The sequence below is a fragment of the Lissotriton vulgaris genome, chromosome 1_1, assembly GCF_964263255.1.
Source record: "Lissotriton vulgaris chromosome 1_1, aLisVul1.2, whole genome shotgun sequence".
NCBI classification, from domain to species: Eukaryota; Metazoa; Chordata; class Amphibia; order Caudata; family Salamandridae; genus Lissotriton; species Lissotriton vulgaris.
Window position 1 is genome coordinate 834,720,329 of NC_141685.1, and position 25,013 is coordinate 834,745,341.

Here is a 25,013-nt window from a genome sequence, read left to right on the forward strand (position 1 = left end):
CAGACTTCACCTCTCAGCTCCCCAGAGTTCTTTGGAAGTGATTGGGCTGTTTTGGGTCTTCTGAGGAACAGCATGTCGCAAGGAGCTGGAAGCGCGACTCAATGAGAAGAAGCTTGTCGACTTCACTGTGCCTGCCGTCGCAACTTCAAAGGAGGGGCTCGCTGCTGGAACTGTTGCACTGCACCACATCGGAGATAAGCGTGCTGCAACGAAGAGGAAGCGTGTTGCCTCTGTAGCTGTCGCATTGCACCGCATCGAGAGAAGAGTCTTGCAACGAGGTCGGAGCGTGTCACAGTCGCTGTGCCAGCCGTCACAACTCCGAAGGAGGGTGTCGCCACTGAAACTGTCGTACTGCACTGCATCAAAGAAGAGCACCTTGCATCCCCAAGAAGCGCACCGCCGTCGGAGCTGCGGTCGCTGCATCGTGCAGAAGCTTTAGTCATCGTGGGAGAAGAGTGTTGCCGCTGGAGCCGCTGCAGTCCACGCATTGAACCGAGAACTTCTCGCATCCCCGATAAGCGCGCCGCCTCTGGAAGATCTTCACGTCTTTATTTCCTTGCACCTGAACTTTGCCGCATTTCCTTCGCTGTAACATTGCTTGTCGTGGAAGTGCAACGCAACATAAGGTACATTGACGCAAAGTGTTGCATCTAAGAACTGAACTGAACTAAGCTTAATCTACCATTTTAAAGTAACAGTATTGTGTATTTTGTCATTTTTGGTCTTGTGGTAACTCTATATAAAGTATACTTATTTTTTATATAAAACCTGTGTGGTATCCATTTGTAGTGTTGTCACTGGGTTACTGTATGTGGTCAAAAATGCTTAACACAACGCCACTGAGTTAAAGCCTGTCTGCTCATGCCAAGCAACCAAGGGGGTGAGCAGGGGTTATTTTAGGAGTGTAATCCCCTTATGCTGACTAGAGGCAAGGGTCCCTATTTGTCACAAGTACCTACCTGTGCCAACAAGAGACCCCCAAATCTAACAACGGGAATACTTGATGGCATTTATTTTTAATTATGAATCTGATGTATCCTTAAGATTTATGAGTTTATTAGAAGTTGTCAGAGTTTCTTTCCTGTGCTTCCTTGTATCCATACCTTGGATGTGATAGGCAAAGGTCTTCTTCATCCTACGTGTTCCAAAATTGGAACCTTGAATTCCATCTTTGTCAATACTGCGGTAGATATTCTAACTTGAGGCACTGTCATTTTGTTGGGGTGCGCCCTTCTTCTAGATTCTTGGGATTAGGATATGTCCCCTTTCCTGTTGATGGAAAAATGCTTATTCCTTTTAGACTCTAAGGAGGGAAAAAACTAAGATTTCACCATTTCCCTAATCTCTAGGTGATTTTTAGTGGGCCATATTTTTGCTGGGAGGAAATTCCATAGTTTGGCAGTTTGAACTGAGAAGTATGTGCGCCTAACATTTTTCTTTTTATAAGGTGGGGTGCTGTTAGTTGTGGTAACAAATTTGAACATAGCACGGTTTTCTACGAGTGTGTCTTGGGGTTCGTCAATAGAGATAATGGTCCAAATTGGTTTATTCCATCGTGAGCTATGGAGAGTGGTATGGAAATATGTACCCAATGAAAAACTTTCATTGCTGGTCGGATGTTTATTTGCTGACACATTTTGAATTCTTTGCGGTCAACTCATTGTTGATATTGGCATTCCATGGTAAAGGCTATTGGCCAAGTCTTAATGTGATAGAACAAGCAAGGTGATTATCTGGAACTTCTTTGGGAAACCCAGGTAAGAAAGGAGGCATTGGAGTATCCTCATGGTGTGAAATTTGAATATAACCAATTGGTTAATGTAAGAGATCATGCAGATGGCCAAAAACTATAATTTATATGTGTTGTGCCTTAATGAGGCCGTTGACTGTGACCTTGGCCCTTCAGGCCACTTTATTAGCAGGTTGTAACATTCCTATTTGCTATGTTAGGATTTTTGAGTTTGAGGCAAGACGTTATCATTCACTGATCAATGTATTTGAGGCTGACATCTAATTTTGGGAGGTCAATGACATAGATGTATCTAGTTTGAAGATTTTCTGGGTTTCAACAGTGCAGTTGTAGCAAGTGAGGTTTAAGAATTTCATGAATTACTGTAATGATTTGGACCAGATATTGAAAAGAAGTGGTGAGATAATTGATCCTTGCTAAACTCCTATCTTGGAATGAAAGGATTTATAGAGATGATGCTCAACCTGTTATCAGGATGAGAGTTGATCCTGTAGAATGTATTTTTTAGTATACCAGTATCACATTGTGTGCTCACTGAGGTTTTGTGCTGTACAGTGTCAGGTCTCCTGATAGGTCCAAGAGTCGGTGTGCTGCTACTTCATATTTATCAACTAAAGTTTTCAAGATGTCCTAAGTGGAGAAAGTACAGGAACTGCTTTGTCATACTTGACCTCGGGTACAAACATCTCAGGCATGAATTAGAAGAGAATGAAACATGACACTACCAAATTTCGCACCCTCTTTGGTCACTGTAAGAATTACGATACCTATCTAGACTCTAAAAACGAGTATCAGGGCTAAAGATAGCTCGGACTAGGTGAGGGACCAAATTACACCCCACTCCTCTTGCAGAACAAACACCTTTGAGGGATAACATAGGACAAAGTTAACGCTCAGGCTGATAAATTGCAGTATAGGCCCCTTCCTCTAAAGAACACGGCCAAAGGGAAAACCATGACTGCCTTACACCTGGGAACAAGAGCTAGGGCCTATGAGGTAATATGTTGTTGGACTTGGCCCTTTTTGCAGGGTTATCCCCAAACGTTTTGATTCTTCCTCCTATTTTTTCCTGACCTGTTGTTGTTGGTTTTAGGACTCTGGGTTCCTTACCACTACTAATCAGTGCTAAAGTGCATATGTTCTCTGTGAAAATTGTGAGCATGATTGGTTATTCACGATTGGCATATTTGACTTACTGGTCAGTCCTTAGTAAAGTGCACTAAGTGTGCCAAGGCTGGTAAATCAAATGCTACTTACTAGTGGGCATGCAGCACTGATTGTGCCACCCACATGAGTAGCTCTGAAAAGGTAATGAAAACCAGCTACCGCAGTGTCTGTACGCAGTTGTTAACTGCCATGTCGACTTGGCAAGTGCATCCACTTGACCGGCCCTAACCTTCCCTTTTCGTACATGTCAGTCCCCCCTAAGGTAGGCCCATGGTATCTCTGTGGGCAGGGTGCGGTGTATGTGAAAGGTAGGACATGCCCTGATGTGTGTGGCATGTCCTGATAGTGAAATACTGCCAATTTCGTTTTTCACTATTGTAAGGCCCATAGGAAAGCATGGGAGTTTGTTTAAACCTTCTTATAAATATAACTTACCATTGGGACCAGATAGGAAAATACATTTTAGTATGCCTGAACTTAGAATCTAAAGATGCATTTTTAGGAAAGGTGATTTATACATTATGTGTTTGAATACCACTTTTAGAAAGTTAGTATTTTCTTGCTTAGCCATCATGTGTGCCTCTGCTATGCTGTGCATTGACTGTCTGGCTTTGGAATGACAGGGCTGGGGATGTGCAGTGGCTCTAGAGAGTCTGGATGAGTCAGCGCTAGGCTGAATAGGCCTGATCTGCATTTGGAGTGGTGAGAGGGGTAGCACCTGCACCTGAATAAGGCTGTGTCTGCTTTCCACAATGATGGATCTGCCCCCCTGTATTGTGTCTGGAGTCGGGGCTCACACTTACAATGGAGGTTGTTGTGCACTTGCAAAGTTCCCCCCAGGACTGGTTTTGGCTGGGCACAGGGCTTCTCGGCTCAAAGAGAACAAATACATTTTGGGGTATAAGTATTAGACCTGAAACCCCTGAACTTTAGAATACTTCTGGAATCAGGAGGAACCTTTGCCAAGGAGAGGAGCTGGAAAGTACTGCCCTTGCTTTGTGTCTTGGGTTGGCCTTCAGTTGCTGTTTCTGCCAAGGAAAGGAGAAGGAAGTTGCTGTGCAATGTTTCCCCTGCTTGCGGAAAGTCTCCCAGGGCTTGAGTAGAGCTTGCCTTCTGTTTTGAAGTCTCAGGAACACAAAGACTTCACCCCTGTTACCCCTGAACTTCCTTCCTGGGAGTTCTGACCTGCCAAGTGTGCCTGTGGCTGTGTGTGACCTCTGGAGGTTGTTTCTGCTACTTACAGGGAGCTGGAAAGCAACGCAACAACAAGAAAATCGCAGCATCTCTCTTCTTGCAACAGTTTTTCTGACGCAACGCAGTGAGGGAAGAAGAATCTCCCCGCACTGCTGTGCCGCTGCTCAAACTGACCCAGCGCTTGTAATCGCTACAAGAATCGACGAATCGAGGAAGCTGAAGAAATCGACACAGTGCCGCTCAATACCGCCGCATCGTTCGATGATGTATCCCGGATTTCCACGCATCGTCCCTGTCGAGGCATCACCCGTTGATCGGAGTTGTCTCAGAATCGACACATTGCTTCCCCCTACAGACTGGACCTGACACACCACTACCCTGTGTCCAGCGGATATGTCACATCGTATCCAAGAAGGTCTCAGGAATCAACCCATATCTTTGTTTTTTTACGCTTCCCATTGTTGCTGCTGTTTGGCTTGGTGAATTTTGTCGCAACGACAGGTACTTTGCAAGAAATCACGGGTCCATAGTTTTCTATGGACTCAGTTGCTAAAACCTTTTGAAAGTCAACTTAAGAATACTTGTATATTGGATTTTTGTCAATTTGGTCTTGTTAAAGTTTAGATAAAGATACTTTGTTTTTCTAAACCGGTGTGGTGTTCATTAGTGGAGTTATCATTGTGTTACTGTGAGTGTTGGTACAAATACTTTCCACATTGCCTTTGGGATAAGCCTGTCTGCTCGTGCCAAGCTACCAAGGGGGTGAGCAGGGGTTAGCTAAAGTGTGTATCCCACTTATCCTGACTTGAAGGAAGGGTCCCTATTTGGACAAAAGTACCTACCTCTGCCAACTAGCGACACCCATTTCTAACATATGTCATGTTATGCTATGTTATGTTATGTAATGTTATGTGTATTTATAAAGTGCACTATCATCCGCCAGGATACCCTGGCACTGAGCAGGTGTTTGTGCCTAGTCCTGCCCATGGTAGGTAGGTTAATTGAAAAGATAGGTCTTCAACTTCTTGTGAAATTCAAGAAGAGAAGAAGAGGCTCTGATCAGTGGGCAGGTTTTTCACGCTTTAGGAACAATGGAAGAGAACCTTCATCCTCCTGATCTGGTACAGTGTATGCACAGGATGTATGCCAGTAAGAGTCCTGTGGAGCGCAGGTGTCATTTATTTGCACGTTATGTATAGCGCCACTGTCTTCTCTCGGTTACTTCACAGCGTTAAAAGTCTGCACAGGAACCGTCTTTGTTCCGAGGGGGGCACATAAGACATTAGCATCTGTTCGTGAGGTAGGAGCGTTGTCTGATCTTCTCCATAACGACCCATTTTCTGCCAGGATTTTGAGAGCGAATGTACCACAGAGGCCAAAGATGGAGCGAACATGCAAAGATCACTTTATTTTTCCCCACATCTGATCATTCCATAGAGGACTGGGATTTGATGAACATGGAGACTGAAAAAAAAAATACACATGCCAGTTAACTGATTTCTCCACATAGAGGCCACACATTGAATGGGCTTTAATAGCCCATGCTTTTTTCCACTTCAGTTTGATTTTCTCTACACGGGGACTAAATACTGAGTGAACAAGAAGTCTGCATCCTTCTGTTTGCTCATATGTCTTTCCCTCTCACTGTTTGCCCCGGGTCTTTCCATGTGTGCCTGCTTATGTAGCCTGAATACACGTGATTTAGGACCGTGCATGTCTATATACTTCTACATGTGTGTGTGCTGTGCAAGTCTCTGGGTATTGGTCTGTCTGCACGGATTCCTGTCGAGCCATTAGTCAGTGTGAATATATATTGGGTGATCTGGATGCATGGGTGCTTACATACCTGGTTGTCTGTGTGCATGGAAACCTGTAGGTATTTGACTCATGCCATCTGTTTGTGGGTGTCTGTTGGTGGGGTTGGTCTGTGTATGAATTGATATTTGTGGGTGTGCTGTTCTATTTACAGATGTGCATTTTATGTGTGATAGATTTCGCTATGTTCAGACATTATGCAAGAGTCGAGCCTATTTGTTTTTTCACTGCGTTGCTCGGCAACGTCAGGTGTGCCATAAACTTGTACTGATTCACTACCCCACCGCCTTCTTTTAGTGGCCAATGAGAAGGCACTGCCGTCTGTCCAACAGATCAGATGCCTGCCTTCTGCAGAAACAAATGAGAGGGAGGGAGAGACAGAGAGAGGCAGATCGGATTTGAGAGAGAGGGAGCTGATCGGTAGAAACGCTATGCAATTGGGCGGACCTAGGAAAAGAGGCAAGGACTAGATAGAAATGTGGAAGTGAGGATATCAAATTTAATAAGTAAGCACTACAACAGAACGGGGAGGGTGGAACGAAGAAACAGAAAGTGACATTTTGGTAGCGACTGGGAGGTAGCAAGGATGGGTCTGCTCTCTGCGCCCTGGTCCCTCCTGCCCTCGGGTGCCTTCCTGACGATGCTGGCCCTCTTCTTCACCGTCTTTGCTCTGCTCTATGACTTCATGAAGCGTCGGAGGAGTTGGAGCCGCTTCCCACCCGGACCCACCTCCCTGCCCTTCGTTGGGAACATTCTGCAGGCGGATTTCAAAAATCTACCCAAATACGTTACTCAGGTAAGTCAGTCAGCAGAGAACAGCTTTGAGCCAATGAGTGTTGTCTGAATGTGTTGTGTAGTGAAGATTAGGCACCATACACAACAATATATATGAGCAGGGCAATATGAAGCACGCTTTCCCTAGCATTTGCGGTCATTTACAGGTGTTTTATGTAGTTAGAACTCGCCCGTAATCAGAAAATTATGTCACCAGACCTGTAACAATGCATCACAAGCGAGTCCCCTACACGTGTACGCCACCTAACACGCCTGTAATAACGCATCACAAGCGAGTCGTGATGTCACAAATGCCTCTGCCCTGGGTGATAGAACACGGCCATGGCTGGTTTCCCTTAGAAGCTGTGAGGGAAGAGAGCCAACAGCAGCCGGAATACGGCGCCTGTGCGCCCCGAGAAGATTCTGTGTGTGGTAAAAAAAAAAAATGTAATCCCCATCTGTACAGAGTTGGTATACCGGTCCGCTGCCCAAAAGTGACCTCGACTCACAACCTCCGAAGGAAGGATGAAGGAAGGTTGTCCCGAAACCTGCTGTGTGGATTTACGATGAGCAAAATCTAACGTTGCAAAAAAGGTATTTATTCATCCCAAGTAATAGGTTTGGGTTTAATTCATCGTTATTTCGCTCGCCACAACAATCCAGTTTGGACTCAGACATATGCAAATCAGCCTTGACCCTGGTCCTCATGGGAACAGTCCAGCCCGAACTGCTAGGTCCTCCCTGGACCGGAAACCAAGCATCCTGGTACAGGTTTCAGGGCATCACCCCTCATCAGCCAGTATAGGTTTAACCCGGTGGCCTAGCGAGCATGGGACCAACATCTGGGCATACCCTTCCCACTAAGGCTCTCTGTGCCACTGGATTCAAGCTAGTAGTGCCACGCAAGGGGATGCAGGGCAACGCAAAACCTAAAATGAGATTTACCAAGTAATGCAAGGCCAGCTTGTGTGGCCCTGCGTGGCCTGGTAAATCTGGAGTAACGCAAGGCAGCGCAAGTTGCTGCATTACGTTACTCTGCATGATGTGCGTGTTAACATGGATGGAGTGTGGGATTTTGCACACATCCACCCATGTGGGCATTTTCATGTTTACCAAAACTGGTAGACCTGGCAATGTGTCAGAATTGAACGCCTTCCTATTACAGGCGCAACACGGAGAAATAACGTTATTTCTTCATGTTTCCTTTTTCTATGTGTGCTGCATTCTGCAGCACACTTAGAAAGAGGAATATGCCTATGGGGAGTGTTTTGGGCAGGAAAGTGCCCCTTTCTGCACAGAAACAATCCTGCCTGTAAGGCAGGCAACCTTGCTCCATGGCACAAGGTTGCCTGCGTTAGCGTTAGGTTGCAGATTGTGTAGCAGCACCGACGGAGTACAGGAATGAGCCATATCTTGATAGGTATAGTGCATTCCTGCCCTCTCCCTTTTGCACAACGCAGGAAGTTGTATTTTTGCGTCACATTGCATGAAAAAAAGTTAAATGTGGCCCTCGGGTACCTTCCTCTGTTTAAAAAGGATTGCCCTAAGTGGTTATTCAGACTGACACTAAACCTCATGCATTGTCGGTCGGTTTACTAAAAAGTTATTTTTTTTTTCATTGTGTACCTACTTTTATTTTGGTGCAGCAGAAGTATATATTAATTGCAAAGTAATGGTCTGAATTGTAGTTTGGCAGACAGGGTACTCCACTACAAACCTGGTGGGTTACCCCTACCGTCACACTGATGATCCACCCACTGTGTTTTGAAGCAGGTGGACTGTCAGGTTTCTGACACCAGTCCCCTTACTGGCTCCACCATTTGCAAGCTTACACCAACACCCTAACGGAGTAGGGACTATCAGTGTAAGAATATCTGTCCGTTCCTTCTACTTGGAGAGGAAGGTCTGACATATTTTTTTGCATTCACGTCTCCAGTCCTGAACAGATCAGGTCTTCAGTCCTATGACTTCGCACACCCTGGGAGAAATCTCCCAGTGTGTCAGGGTTACTAGTAATTTGTTTTTCAAAAACAAACTCCCTCTTCATGAGTTTGTTGCTGAAAAAAAAGTTGATGGTGCAAGTGATGAGCAGCCAGCTGAAACATGGCACCCACTCTCTAAACCTTCTTTGGCAGAAGACTCTGCGAAGACACAGAGATCACAGCAGGGTGGGCTCATAATATGGTGGGGGGTCAGAGTGGCAGATGTAAATGGCCTTTGTCACCCTGAAGGATGGCAGGCCACCAGCCAAGCTAGAAATCAAGCTCTAGGACAGGGTTCTCCAAACCGGTCCTGGAGGGCCGGATCTATGCCAGATTTTTTGCATATCCCCATTTAGATAAATGTAGGTATTTTAAAAATCTGGCATGGATCCGGCCCTCCAGGACCGGTTTGGAGAACCCTGCTCTAGGACATCATGCAAATAAAATAATATTCTTAAAACAGTAATAATAATAATAAATACAACTTTACAAGTATTTCAAATATTACCACTAGTCTCTGTAGGAAGAATTGTGGTAAGGAGGGGTGCACATTGATGCTAAGCATGAGCGAATTTTGCGGATCTCGCGTTCGCGAATTTTGCGGATTTGCGGATTCGCAATCCGCAAAATCCGCGAATTCCCGCGAATTTGCGGATTTTTTTTTTTTGTGTTCGCCCGTGTTTCTGCCAGTTCGCGAGGGTTTTGTACACTTTCGCAAATTGCGAACTTACCTGTCGGGTCGCAAGTTTCGCGAACTTGTTGTTTCTACGTGTCCAGCCTGTTTGGGACACTCTTCTTCATCACTGCCACTCTCTGTCACCACTGCCACTCTCTGACTACTCATGCCACCCTCTGGCCCACCCATGCCACCCTCTGTTTCATCACCACACCCTCTGGTTGTCCAGTGTACATTATTTTCGGCAAAGCAAAGCACACCTTCCCTGCCTCAAGTGAAATGAATTAATTTGGGGCTGATTAATGTGTCACAGAATATTTTTTTAGCTGGCACCTGCTTCCTTAGTGCGCCCTGATTAGTGATCTTTTGCACTTGCTAAGTGCTTTCATTGTTGCAAAATTAGTTACAACACCTGCCCTGCCCCAACTGACAATAATGAATTAGGGGCTGATTAATGGATTTTAACTTCCAGCCTGGCTCCTGCTTGTCTCCCTTAGCTGTAATTCAGGACCTTTGTGGCATATGTGTAACTATTCTGAGGTTCAGAGCAGGGTCACATAATAGTTTCAACTGGCAACTGAACTCTGGAGGGGCCCCTCAGGAAGCACTACAGGAAATGGCTACTAATGATGAGCCTGAACTTTTGAACCTGGTAAGTAGTTACTTTCAGTTTTGCTAAGATCGTATTTCTGCAATTTTGCACTTATTCGCGGGGCGCGAACTCACGCGAACAGTGCGAGCAGTGCGAGCAAAATCCGCTGCTCGCGGATTTGCGGATTTTGCGGGAAATTCGCAAATCTCGCGGATTGCGGATTTCCCGAAAATCCGCAAAATCCGCGAGCGGAACGGATTTTCCGCCCATGCCTAATTGATGCACATTTCCTCATAGAAAAGCTGCTGACAGCAAGTTTATCATTAATACCTGTCACTCTGTAAAACCCTCCCTACACCATGACATGGTCTCTTTCTACAAATACCTTATAATTTTACAAAAGGGCACTTGACACACACAGCCTTCAAAGACATGTCTCCACTGCTATCAGCAATAACATTGTCCAGACCAATAAAGGTCAAGGTTATACATGTAATGGTGCTATGCCTTTGCGCGGTGACCTTTGCAAGTGCCAAGAGTCAAATAAAAAATGAACATTCTGTTCAAGTCTGTAAGTACATGCGCCAGTCCATGACTGGAGCAAAATTCCTAAACCATATGCTTCCTCTAAAGTCCCGCCCTCTTGGGATTAAAACCCCCCCACGCCCTTCTAGCCTACTTGTCATGACTGTAGGAAATCCACCTGTTCTGCATGGCCATCCTTGATTTTTCACAGTTTTCTGGATGTTAGTTTTGATATATATATATTTTTTTTTTCCAAAGACCTTTATTGTACACTCACAGTATGACACAGCGTAGTGCCTACAACCCTTCAGGCCGGCCGCGTCTGGTATTAGACCTTATCAAGATTGGAGGAGTTACACAGCCCAATAGCGGACAACCCAGAGGTCCGGCGGCGTGACAGAAGAGCATTCGCACATTCTAAACCATTCATGGTACGAATAAGTCCCAGGTCTATGAAAGTTTCAGTTTTTTTTCCCCCTGTAACATTGGAGTCGTCTACCCTGTAGCAAACCTTTCGTGTTTAAACCCGTAGTTGTAATTTTTCTGAACTTTAATACAGATGCATTTGTACATATAGTGAAGACCGTGAGACCACTGCTCCATATATTTTGACAGTCATATAACAAGCAGAATATATCAGGTAATAAAAATAAACTTGTGCAGTATTAACCAATACTAATGAAGAGGGCAGCATGAGTTATAACAGTTAATTTCGCCTCAAGAAGCCACTCTCCATCACCATTCCATGCCATTTATGCAATCATCCCCCATAACCTTTTCTGCACACTACTCACAGCATACCATCGTTGAAGCAGAATCCTTATTTGGAAACCAGGGAATCCCATCCATTCATTTTCATTTTCATTTCATGAAGCTTTATTCGGTTCATAACAATTGATGACCATAAAAGCACATAGCAAAATGCAACAAGGTAAAATGCATAAGTAGCAGTAATGTTTAAAAAATCATACTTTTCCTAAAAGCCATAGATTTACAGATAAAACTTGCAGCATAAAAACATATAAAAGGGCAGTCCATATTGTATAATATACACATTGCATCCTCCACAGTACGAATACCATACCTAATAAATATTGGTTTCAAGTATGCATTCCTTACATGTTGAAACAACGAACAGATCAGCATAAAATGCATGGTGCTTTGTTTAGAATGCCCATCACAGGGACAAGGGCCAACCGGGTGCTTTTTTTGATGTGGAAAAGCCACCAAAGCATGAGCAATACCAGCTCTCAATCTAGTTAGCACAAATCGATGCGCCGGCCTAGTTACCACACTCAGGTAATTCTGGAATCCCTCGATAACAATATATTTATTGTAAAGATTAACAGTAACGAGGGAATTGGTCACGGCTGAGCGTTTCAGAGCTCTGTAGGACTTAAGAGAGTTTTTCATGTCTTGTTTAACAAGACCTTGTGGGGGACACTGATCTAACAACAAGTTAATATCATAAATACTCAGGTAACTGTCCACAACATATTTAAGCCATGGTATCATCAGCCAGTTGTCTAAACCAAGGCAATCCCTAATGACGAGTTGATTAAATTCAGTCTCTTCCTTGAGCCAAATCGCTCGATAGAGTAGTAGAGGCCTGAGTAAGGCTAGGTCCCCCAGATATGCGACCCCTACCTCTTTGTGTATCAACTCTGTAGGGGCAGATTTAGGGAGGCACAGTAATTTCTTTATAAAGTTATTCTCTTCCCTCTGCAGGTACTCAACATTACAATAACCCCAAAGTCCCGCCCCATAGAGGGCGATGGATACACTGCGCGCCTTATAGATCTCCATCATATCCTTAATTCGCCTATCTCCCAATTTAGAGGCAAATTTGAAGATACCAAAGGAGCTTTTTCTCATTTTCGTCCTAACATTGGTTAATTCTTGCCCCCAGCTACCATCGCTGGAAAAGGTAACCCCCAGGTAGCAAAAGCTGTTAACATGCTGAACCTTTACCCCCTCTATAAAAAAGGCACAATTTTTTCCCGTCTTTGTCCCACAGGTCATAGTATGAGTTTTATTTTTATTAATCAGCATCCTCCTACTCCCAATAAAAAGTGTAAACCTGTCCATCAGGCGCTGCAAGCCAACAGGTGTTCGGGACAGAAGAACCGCGTCATCTGCGTAAAGCAGAACAGGGACACTATTACCAGCAACCTGCGGGGCATCAGCTTTAACAGATTTCAGGGCAGAATCAACCCCATTGATAAAAAGACTAAACAGCAAGGGGGCGAGGACACAACCCTGTCTGATTCCTCGTTTAACATTAAAATTTGGGGTACACTCTCCACCAACCCCAAAACGAACACATGTTTGCATCTTACTGTACAATCTTGCAAGGAAGAAAATGATTTCTTTGGGGGCGCCCATATCTAGCAGAACTGACCACAGGAGGGAATGATTTACCAGGTCGAAAGCACTGCTTAGGTCAGCAAAGCAGAGATATAAATTACCGGGCTTGGCTCTAGTATACTTGCCTATCAACAATTCTAGGTTCAGGCACTGGTCTAGCGTCCCTCGCCCCCTCCTGAATCCATATTGTGAATCGGCAAGAATCCCGTTCTCATCAGCCCACTCTTCTAATCTAAGTAACAACACTCGACTCATAATTTTAACCGAGGAGTCAAGCAGGCTAATAGGCCGGTAATTACAAGGTAGAGCCTTGTCCCCCTTTTTATAAAAGGGGACAATGATGGAATCACCCCAAGAAGGTGGAATCAGAGTGGTAACCGCAGCATTGAGTACCAAAGTAAGTATTGGTCCCCATAGCAACGGCTGTGCCCGGAACACATCAATTGGGACTCCATCTGGCCCCTGGGCCTTTCCACCCTTACTGGATTTGATACTATTTTCCACTTCCTTCAGGGTGATATCTAAAGGCACCACAGGCCAAGGCCTTTGGTCCTCGGGCATAATGAGATCTTCCTGAAAGATTGCCGAAAAGTGTTTCACCCATTCCTCACTCCCAACATTGGAGGAGAGCTGTGGATTGTTATCATCTTGGAGGAAAGGGGAGTTAATGGTGGACCAAAATAAGCGACTGTCAGCAGTTTCTGCCGACTCGGTTAGAAGATCCCAGGCCTCCTGCTGAAGTTCCTTCTTCCTTTTAGATAATGCCTTTTTATATTCAATTCTTAAAAGTCTGACTCTATTCTTATCTCTCGGAGTAAGGGCTAGAGCGTGTTTAAGTTGCGAAAGGAGGGCAGTACATGTATGGTCAAACCAACCTATCCCTTTTCCGCTTCTACCCGAACTGGTCCCCGTAAAGATGTTATTGATGACACTGTTAATGTTAAGAAAATGAGTCATAACAGAGGCAGGCGGACATCCTGGAGTCAGGATGATAACAATATCCGCCAGGCATTTATTTACAATAATGGGTTCCACTATAGATGCTTTTTCCCCTTTCCACCTTAGCCTGGTCCCATTAGCCCTATGTGGTTCAACATCTACCAAAGTTTTTATTGGCCGATCTACTCGGCATTCCCATATGGTAATTTGCATAGTGATGTAGTTATGATCGCTCAGGGATGAAGCATCCCTTACCATGGTCAGGCAGTGAGGTACCAAATTAGATGAAACCATAATATGGTCAATTATGGATCCACTATTCCGCCCAGTAAAGGTTGGGATGGGACTAACACTACCCCCTAGGTCAGCACTTACTAGCTCTAGGTCGTATGAGGCCATCACGTTATTAATAGCTTCCCCATAGGCATGATGTGGGAAATGCGCCATGCAATCCCCACTATTGGTTTGAATCCCACATGCCCTAGAGGAGGACAGACTACAAACTGTTAAATTAAAATCCCCTAACCAAATATAAATAAAAGTGCATCTTGCCTCAGATATCAGCTTCATGAGGGCACAATCTAACTCCTCAATTACTTTGTGCCGTAAGTTGTTAAATATATTATTATAAAAATTTATTAAAAGCACATCAGTGCCGTCCATTGTGCGGACCCAAAGAATTTGCGAGTGGGGTTCGACTACCAGATGTTTAATAATTGTCAGCTGTAAATCCACAGAAATTAGGAAAAGCAAACCTCCCTTTGCCCTGCCATGCCTTGATTCAGTAGCTTCTAGGCTATAGCATGTGTACCCTTCAAAACTAGGTTTGGCAACACACCATGTCTCCTGTAGGCATAAAATGTCATAAGACCTTATAATTCCCTCCCACTCTATTTTATGTGCCTTAGAAGCCCAGCCGGCAATATTCCAACTAACGATTGAAATCCCCATGGTAAGCTCATTATTGGGACTACCGTGTGCATTATTAGAATTCTTGCCTTTGCTACAATGTTCATTTGTAGACCTACCATTTTTGGTAACAGCATCATTCACTAGGTCCTCAGAGATCTCAGCGACATAAGACCCACTTGCCCCTCTACACTTATTGCCCATGATATCATTAGACTGCTGACTCTCAATGTCCACATTTACCTCACAAGGATTAGTCAGACTGACACCCCTGTTGGCATCCCCTTCAGGGTCCCGCCTCTTAAGAAGTCAATCATTCTGATCCAGGGAACTCAGGGGTTGATACCTGTTCTGGACAGGGACTTCGTAGACCATCCCCTGGGTTTGTGGAAAAAATCTAACATCATTAGTTGGGAAAAAGGGGTTGGATGGAAAAAAACTATCCACAGTAGGTGTAGGGTTTGGTGTGGGCAGAAAAAATCTATCGCCAGTGGGAACAAAATTAGGGTTAGGCTGAAGGAATCTCTCGCCATTGGAGGCAATATTGGGGGTAAAAGTCCTATCTCTACTAGTGGTAGGTGGTATCTTATTAAGATAATTATAGAAATAGCCCAAGGGACGTGCGGTTACATCGGTCTCGTACTGAGTTATTGCAGCAGCTATTAATAGGACCGTCGCCACATGCTGGGGGTGTTTGAAGTTAACAATCACACAGTCTCCCCCACAATTCTTTCTGGTGTTACCAACCCATGTAACCCTTCTAGTAGATAGAATTTGGTCCGAGAAATTGATGGGGAACCCACAGTGTCTATGTAGCCAGGCAACCGTTTTATTCTTTAACGAGTCCCGCGGCTCATGAGGAGGTGTAGCTTGACTGGGTACTAGGGGTGGGACGTTAGTTAGAACCACAACGTAAGGCACACACTCGGGTGGGAGGTCTGCCGGGCGATTGTAGCCAGCAGAGGCCCCTGCAAACCCAGTAGCTGCTGACGAAACTGGCATTGCCGGTAACTGGGCTCCCCCGCCTGTCTTAGGAGCTGGTGTTATACTAGCAGGTCCCACAACAGACCCATCAGCCATAGTCATCACTGGTGGTGCCTGCATTACCCTTCCTGGATTACATACTGGTAACATACTTGTACTTGGCACAGCAGATGGAACCTGCGGAGTCAGACTAGTCATATTGGAGCCAGAAGTCGCATTTTTCGTAGAACAAGACCTCCCATTAATTGGCTTAGGGGCAGAATGAATACTAAGGGCATCCTTACTAGCCGGTCCAGTGTGAACTGACTTGGCTGCGTGCACATCTAGCTGGGATCCCAATCTTAGTACTTCAGCTGATAAGGCATCAATTTTTGCAAGTAATGGTTCAATAATCAGCTTCAATTTACCGTCGATGCAACCCACCAACAAGTCAAATTGATCAGTATTAATATTAACACAATTGTCCTTGGTTAATGTCCCTTTGTCGCAGACAATTTTATTGGGTGTAGGTTCCTTTTTCTTCCTGGACATGTGGCCTCCCCGCTTGGTAATTAGTTTTTTACAGGCTCTCATAGAACGTGTAGCCCTTGTGCATGGTTGCAGGGTACCATCAGTACTTTCCAGTTGGTTTTCCACAGGGATAGAGTCATCTAACATTTCTACAGAAGTAGTTCCGATGTTGCAACTAGTATCGTTAGACTCGACTATAACAGTAGGGGAAGTGTTAATTTCGTTGGTGGGTTCCAGGTTTAAGTCAAGTTGTAGCTCAGGTAAATTACCTTTCCCCAAAGATTTTCTTCTGTCACTGTTGATCCTACTAACAACTTTGAGCAGATAATTATCCGTTAGGGTGGTTTGTATCGACATTATGAGTTGTGATTCGGAAAATAATAAGCACGGGTAGTAACAGAAGAAGTGTGGGAAAATAACAACCACTCGATAGCCTTCTTGCTAACCGCAGTACATGGTTTATGTAAATCGGAGCACTTACTCAGACCAACGGCCAAGGGGGGTGGCCCAGCCACTGACGGCCTAAGACGGCCCGCCCTCTGCCCGCGCTCCGCCCGCGACGCAGGATTAGCCCCTTCCTTTTCAGCGCCTCCGGGCGCGATGGTGGGCTACCGCCCTGCTACCTGGGAGCTGTAGTCCCCCCCCTCGGCAGCCGCACGATGAGGCAGGCAGCGGCGGCAAGGGAGACCGACAGCGTGGGGTCCCTGGTGCAGGCAGCGTTGTTCCAGTCTCCTGGGCAGGTAGGCAGAGTGCACTTGGCCCCAACAGCAAAGTGTTCGATTCCCTCCTCAGTTCAACTCTGCTCCCGTTTTTTTTCCCCCTTATGCCGGTTCGCTGGTTTTGGGCTGTATTGTACTATTTACCATTCCATTCAAGCCGAGCAGCCTCCCTCTCTCTGTGCACACCTCTGGCGCCGCGCCGCTCTTGCCCCATCTCACCTGGGAAGCTGAAGCATTCTGGATCACACAAACGGACCTGTGGCAAAAACAGCCGGCATCGGCATTAACATCAGCAGGAGCGGACGCGAACGCGGGCACAGGAATCACGCAGGACTCCCCTGACGACTCACAGTCTGCCTCCAACACGAAAACGCCGCCACAGGACCACAGCTGCGAAGCACAGGCAGATGCATCGGCACTAGCGTCGGCGAGCACACCAGCAACAATCCGCCATCATTGAGGGGGGTGGGGCTTCCATCCATTTACCCGTCAGGTAATAGAGCATATAGTACAGCATAGACATTCATTAGTCGCAGTCCACAGTGTATGGACCCATGTCCTACCCGTCCATGGCAATATCCGCATCCTCCCGGCTCCCGTCATCTGATGGATCTATGGTAGCCGTCAAATATCCCCTTAAAGGATTCCATATGTCCTTCGCTCTACTACGCACCGGTTGTGTTTCTGCATATACTGTATTCTGGTCCTGGCAATAAATAAGATCAGTTAACCAGTCCTTAAATTTCGGGGCTCTTCCCCTCCCCCATCTACACGCAACTCTTCGTTTCGCTAGCAATAATGTGACGTCCACAAACCTCCTGACAGATTTAGGAGTCTGCATCGTATAACCTAATAGCATAGTGAGTGGATCTCTATCAATTGTGTCGCTTAACATCTCTTGGAGAGCTGTGTGAACCTGGGTCCAGTAGTCATATACCACTGGGCAGTCCCACGCTAAGTGTAAGAATCCTGCCCTGTCCGAATTGCACCGCTCACACCTGGCATTGTCCGATAATTGGAACCTCATTTTCTTTTCCGGGGTATAATATATCCGCTGCAAGAACTTATAATGAATGATTTTGAGTCTGCAGCTGGAGGAGACATTAGCAGTGATACCACAACAGTAAGTCCATTGTGAGTCAGTTATCTCCCTGCCGATATCCGCACTTCAATTTCTTAGTGCCTTGCTCTCCCCGCTTTCACATTGCAGTCGAATAATCCGGTAAAGGTGGGAGACCAGATGCCTTCCAGCCGCAGATGTAAGCATAACGTGCAGCGGCGTCACTATGTCAGGCTCATCCGGAAACTGCGGTAGCACACTCCGCAGCCCCTGTTGTAGCCTAACGTAATAGGAGAGTTCTAATGGCGTAGGTTGAACACCCTGAAACATCTGTTCACGCGTTTTTAACTTGCCATTCAGAAATAGGTCCCCCCAGGTGTACACTTTCAGTCTATGACACATTGTGTGAAACCCTCCTTCCTGCAACAGTGAAAGACGTGGATGATAAACAAGTGGCATGCCCGGTGCGTATAGCAAGGTAACGGGCAACATATATAGGATTCGTTTCCACGCATCAATAGTACATGTCACCATAGTGGCCGGTGTCTCTATAACACTGGCTGGGCCATGAATGATACCCTTCAATGGGAGAGGTCGGACTATCCACTCCTCTACAGCTAATTGTGGCATGAACGGTGTAGGTGCAAACCAATGGTAAGCATAGTGTGCCTGAGCGCTTAGATAATATACCAGAAAATCAGGGACATCAAATCCCCCATTGATGTAAGGTTGGGTAATGACAGACCACGCTAGTCGGGCCGCTTGCCGCCCCAGAACAACCGCAACAGTTCCGAGCGCAATGTTTTAAAAATAAAAGCCCCCGGATAGTATGGGACGTTCTGAAAGAGGTATAAGTAACTAGGCAGAACCACCATTTTAATTAGCGAGGCCCTGCCAGCCATGGATAAGGGTAATGATATCCACCGTGTAACATCATCCGTCAATTTAGATATAGCTGTGCCATAATTCAACTGTATCGTCTCTTCCTTTACAGTAGATACACAAATACCCAAATTGTGGAGGTCAGAGCTACACCATTCCAGTGGATAATCCAGAGGAAAACGGGACACAGCTGGAGTCAGGGGGAAAAACTGCGATTTCCTCCAATTGATTTGTATCCCAGACAAGCGACCAAACACTAAGAATTCTCTCAGTAGCGAGTTAAGGTTAGATTGTGGATCCACAATGTATAATGTTATGTCAGCGGCATATAGCGATACATCAATCTGCCGCCGAAAACATTTAAATGTGCTCTGTTTATGTAGTTGTCGTATGCGACATGCTAAGGGTTCAAACGCAATCGCGAATAGTAACGGGGATAACGGACATCCCTGCCTGGTACCTCTTGTGATTGATATTGGAGCCGAAAGCTCACCATTAATTAGCACCTTTGCCGTCGGGTCGGTATAGAGTAGCCTTATCCATGCAATAAATACCTTAGGGAATCCCATTCTGTTTAATACTGCGAAGAGGTAGCGCCATTCTACCGAATCGAATGCTTTTGTAGCATCAAGGAATACAGCAGCTACAGGCAGTTCTGGTGCTATGGTTTGAATCTAAGAGAAAAGGGTACGCAGATTGTGAGCAGTGGATCTGCCTGGAACAAACCCTGCCTGGTCTGGAAGCACTATCATAGTCCTGAGCAAAGAGAGTCTGGTCGCTAGAACTTTCGCCAGTATCTTTGCGTCACAATTTATAAGGGAGAGTGGTCTATACGAATCGCACTCTGTGGGTTCCTTCCCTGGTTTTAAAAGGGAGGTAATTACCACCTCTCTCATTGAACCTGGCAATATGCCCACCTCCAGCGACTCTTCGAAAACCTCCTTCAACACTGGGGCCATTATATCAATATAACATTTATACAATTTGGCTGGCAGGCCATCCAGCCCAGACGCTTTACCATTAGTGAGGGACATAATAGCATCGCGAATTTCATCTCTCTCGAGCGGAGCACCAAGAAATTGTCTATGTGTGTCACTCAGCCAGCATAATGCCACATCGTCTAAGAGCTCCTCAAACCGTACCTCACCGGAACGCTGTGTAGAATATAAACCTCCATAATGTGTTGTAAATAAGTCCAGAATTCCCTTTGTATCTCGGCACGCACTACCCTCCGGTGTGTGTAGTTCCAGTATGTTTGTGTTACCTCGTGGATGTCTGGTGATCTCTGTTAGAGCACATCCCGGCCTCTCCCCCTCACAATATCGTCGTGCTTGCCAATGTTTGCCTCTGAATTTGGCCTCCCTGACCCCCTCCTCCTCATATTGCGTAAGCTTATCTGTAAATTCTTTGCGTATAGGCCCCACCGTTCCCCGTGCCATCCGAGTCTCAAGCACTTTCAATTCACTTTCTAATTTCTTAATGGTGCCTTGGATGTCTCTCAGGGCCCCAAAGCATTTTGCGATGCAGTACCCCCTGACCGTTACTTTAAACACTTCCCAAATGGTATCAACGCTCTCCACCGATCCCTTATTCCTAGGAAAAAATTCAGCAATCTCCTCCCCCAACTCCGTTTTAAACACTTCATCTAATAGTGCCGTGGGCTGCATGCGCCATGTGTGTTGTGCCCTATCGTACCCTGGTATAGAGATTTGGACCTAAACTGGACAGTGGTCCGATTATGACCTTGGTAAGTGAGCAACCCTGCCCAAATCAACCCCTAGTCCTCTAAACAGCAGGCAGTAGTCGAGTCTAGCCCAAGTGTTAGCATACGTCGTAAAGTGCGTTCCTTCCCGAAGCCCAGCATGAACAAAACGCCAGCTATCTATCAATCCCCCTTCTCTAATTATACCTTGAAGTGCATCCCTGACGTGTCTGTTATATTGGGGACATCCATCAGATCTGTCCAATCCAGGGACCATTGCAACATTGAAGTCCCCTCCCCAAATAATATGCAATGAACCTGTGTCTAGTATCTTACCCCATAGATTCGTGAAGAATTCAGGCGTATCTACATTAGGAGCATAGCAATTCACTATTGTAACTGTGTCAGTGCCAAGCCTGCCCCACATTAGAACAAAGCGTCCCTCAGGGGCTGTGACATCACCAAGCTTCGCAAACGGCACCGATTTTTTAATTAATACAGCAGTACCTCTGGCATACGCGGAGTACGAAGAGAAGCTTCTCACCGCTGCCCACTTGCTAGCAAATGTGTGAGTGGAGCGTGGGCTCAGATGCGTTTCCTGCAATAATGCAATTTGTATGTGATGCCACTCCAAATATGCCACCAAATTCCTACCTTTCCTGGCATCATTTAAACCCCTTATATTCCAGGATAATACAGATATTTTCGAATTCCGCTCAGTAGCTGTCATCACAATTCCAATCTACATGTCTTATATACAATATACTCCGGAGCAGTACCTTCTCTTTCTGAACCTGCGCTGTAGTACTTACAAGCATCTGTATCTGAAACAATTGACACATATGAAAATGCAAACAACAATCCGATTTACTTCCCCAGCCACCCTCCCCTGTAAGGAAAAACCCCTCAACTGTCCCGCACCTCCACCCACCCACTGCAGCATCCCAAACATGCCAGCAAGACACCCCCCCTCCCAGCCCCTCCCCCCTGAATCAGTTCAACAATCTTTGGGGTATACCCATAGGGGTAGTCTGCTAGATGGTTCACTCTATCCCGGCTAATCACAGAATCCCTCAACAGATGTCAAGGTAAACCAGGGAAAGCAGGGGTGTCCGACATGACATCACAAAGTAACCACTGACCCCCCAACCACCTGTTCCTCGATGTATAGACCCACTGTCACCACACCCGATCATATTAGGCAAATGAACATTTTTACATTACGTCCCAGTCACCGCAAAGACATCCTTCTGCAGGCCAGTCAGGCCCCGGATATAGCAGCCTGAAGAACAAGAGGGAACCCCATAGCTCCATCGTCTGCGTTTATTCCACCCCGACATAGTCCCTCCGTCCACCTCGTCATCTTCATCCTGGCCCTTGTTTCGTGTCTTCAAGGACTTTAAGAACTTATCCACTGACTGTGGGGTGGTATGAAAAGATTGCTTTCCCTGATAGGTGATGCATAGTCTATCTGTGCAGTACGCAACTTCTGCTTCACTTGGACACATTTGCGGCGTTCTTCTTGCACTCTGGTAGTGAAGTCTGGGAATATTTGTAAGGAAAGGCCATCATAGCTAAGCTGTTTCTTCTCTATTGCGGACCGCATCGCAGTCCCGGTAATTGAGCAGTCTAGCCACGATAGGTCTTGGCGTCATTCCGGGTTTTGGGCGTGGGCCCAGGGTCCAGTGTGCTCTTTCGACTATGAATTGCGCTGATAGTTCGCCCTCCGCAGTGATCGCCGTCAGCATCTTTTCAACATAGTTCTCTAGGCGTCCAGTGTTGGTGCTCTCCGGAATGTTCAAAATCCTAATGTTATTCCTCCTACTGCAAGCTTTCATGTCCTCATTCTTCACATCAATTATGCGCATCAATTTGTCCATCTGGGTAACCGCTTTTTTAAGTTGTTCAGTGATGTCCTCCGTGTCAGAAATGCGCTATTCTGCCTCTTTTAATCTCCCCTCATGGCCATCCAATTTATGTGCTATATTATCCAGGCGAGATTGTAGCGTATCCACTTTTTCACCAATCGTAGCAAACCCCTGTCGCATCTCCGTAAGTATAGTGCACAAATCCAGGTAAGGTGGTGATGCCGCTGAGCCTGCCATATTCTCCTGTCTCTCCTCGTCAACTTCAGGCGTTTTTTTGGCCGGTCTCTTATTGTCAAAGGTAATGCGCGGTTGCCTGGGGTCCGGTCTCCCCATTATGTTCGATTCAAATGACGTGCACAGTACTGTACTCACCTCTGTAAATGCAGTGCGCACTATTAGTGAAGCTTCCCGTCACCTGTAAAGAAGTGGTGGAAATTCACCTCAATTATCTCCAGCACAATGTCATCCAGACTCCTCTCCTGATCAAATCATAAAAAGCCCAATGACAGGGGCAATAGAGTCTGAAATCGCCACAATATGAGTTCCGGAGCCTTCCCGCCAATAGGAATGCAGGGCCCCGATCCGTGCTGTGGAAGCACCTATCAGTCTCAGCCGGCACAAGTCCACTCCGCCGTATTCCTTTGAGATCTGTTCAAATGAAGGTATATTATAGGGTTGGAAGCAATCGTATATGCTCACCAGCGCCTTAGTCTTACTTCAGTATGGAGCGCCTGTGTATGTCCCCGCAGCCAGACAAGCCACCTGCGCTAAGGCATGTCAGAGCTCGCCTCAAATTTGTCTGGTTAGCCAAGGATGTGGGCAAGAAGGGCGATCATGAAGTCCCCAGTGCGTATCCACTATGAACTATATGCCCTGAGTCGCATCTCCCAGTCGCAATTCAACCCTACCGATGCAGGCATATAACGCGGCACTGTGATCCCGCCGCAATCTGTTTTGCCTCACGCACTACAGGAACCGTTCTGCGATAGTAATTTTGTCCCATCTGATTATTAGCCACCATTCATCAGCCCGAGGTTGGTTCAGAGCGTGACCGTTCCTCTCAGTCGAACTAACGCCCGCTATGCAGCTGACATACAGCTCGCAATTATAATCACAGAAAAAACAGTGTCTGCCATTTTCACCTCGCATTTCAGTATGCCGCCGAGCACAAACCTCGCTTTACGTACCTCTTTAGCCAGCTCTGATTCTCCATTGCCGGTCGTTTTAACGTCCCGACTCCTCCACCAAATCAGTCTGGGCAGCAGCGCGTTGTCCGAAGCTGTGGACGTATCCTCCATGTGGACGGCCCTCTCCCGCCACCGAATCCACGCCGCTCTCGCAGATCCCGCAGACGCTTACCAGTTCCAGCGCCGCAGTCCGTAGTGCCCCCTTCTCCTGTCCGGCGCCTGAAGTGAAGGTGTGCAGACGGCAATCTCAGCAGCTTTGCAGGTCCGACGTTGCTACCGGACCTTGACTGGCCCAAACGCAGTTTTTTAGGTGTCTGTGGGGTGTTTAAGTGAAGGATGAATAATGGATCTGTAGTCGGACGGCAGGAGCCTCAGCAAGCTGCAGTCATTCCGCTCGTGCGCCACCTAGCGCCCCCCAGTTTTGATGTTTTATTAACTGTGCACTTTACCCTTGCTAAGCAGGAGTAAAAATACCGGAGCTTCCCTTTTAAACATGGTTAAATTGGCTTACTCCTTTTTGACACATGTTCTTGCTTGTAAGCCCCTAGTATATGGCATAGAAAATGCACATAGAGCCTGGAAATTGCATTCTACCTGTGGACTGCAGCACCTAGTGTTCCCTCCACAAAGTGGGTCTACAAGCCATGGTCTTAGGTCTACCGTTGTAGTGTGGTCACTGCAGTTTAAAACATGCAGTGCGACCCGCAAAAATAATAACCCTTTTACATATTATTAAGTCACTCCTATGTAGGCATTGCTGCCCACGAGGTAGGGTGCATGGTATTTAAAACTAGGACATGTAGAAAATAAATGTCAGCATGTGCCTACAGTGACAAGGCCCCCAGAGCTATTTTCAACGTGGCAGGCCTGGCTCTTCCACAAAGAAAGCCAAAGTACAGATTAAAATATAAATATTGCTATCTTGGGGTTGTGGCAAACTAGAAAAATAATGAAAACACTACTTTTAATATTTATTAAAAATCCAACATTTTTAATAAGTATTTAGGAAAATAACTTTTAGAATGTTTTTGTTACCCTGACTGAAGCTGCAGTGGCAACAAATTTGCATCATCTCGCTGGAAGCTGCCCATTGTGTACTTAGCTATTAAAGAGCTGTGAAATTTCTATCATGAACCACACAATAAACCATGTTGATTGACAGGTTGACCTAAATGGGCAGGGGTTATTCTTCTGAGCTCACCTAGGCATTTAGGATGAGGGCTACAGTCCCTCCTGTTGGCACAACAGTCTCAAATCCTTCCTTAAAAGCCTGTATGAGGCACATGGAATTGTTATACCCACCAAGGGGATCTACCTGGACCAGATCACAATTCTTATATATCCTCTCTGGTTGCCGGAGGACCCTGCTTTGCCTTATCAGACTTCTGCCTCATGTCCTCATGTTTTTTGT

The 25,013-nt window shown here is 46.0% G+C and overlaps 1 protein-coding gene across 1 annotated transcript in view; it reads left to right on the forward strand.

Moving 5' to 3' along the window:
• The first annotated feature begins 6,231 nt into the window (after window positions 1-6,231).
• The window catches only part of LOC147747975 (cytochrome P450 2D6-like), a 250,654-nt gene continuing 231,872 nt past the window's right edge, over window positions 6,232-25,013 (forward strand). The window contains exon 1 of the mRNA XM_086957438.1: window positions 6,232-6,722. Coding sequence (XP_086813564.1) covers window positions 6,513-6,722 — 210 coding nt within the window. The 5' untranslated portion in view covers window positions 6,232-6,512. The remainder of the gene's footprint in view (window positions 6,723-25,013) is intronic.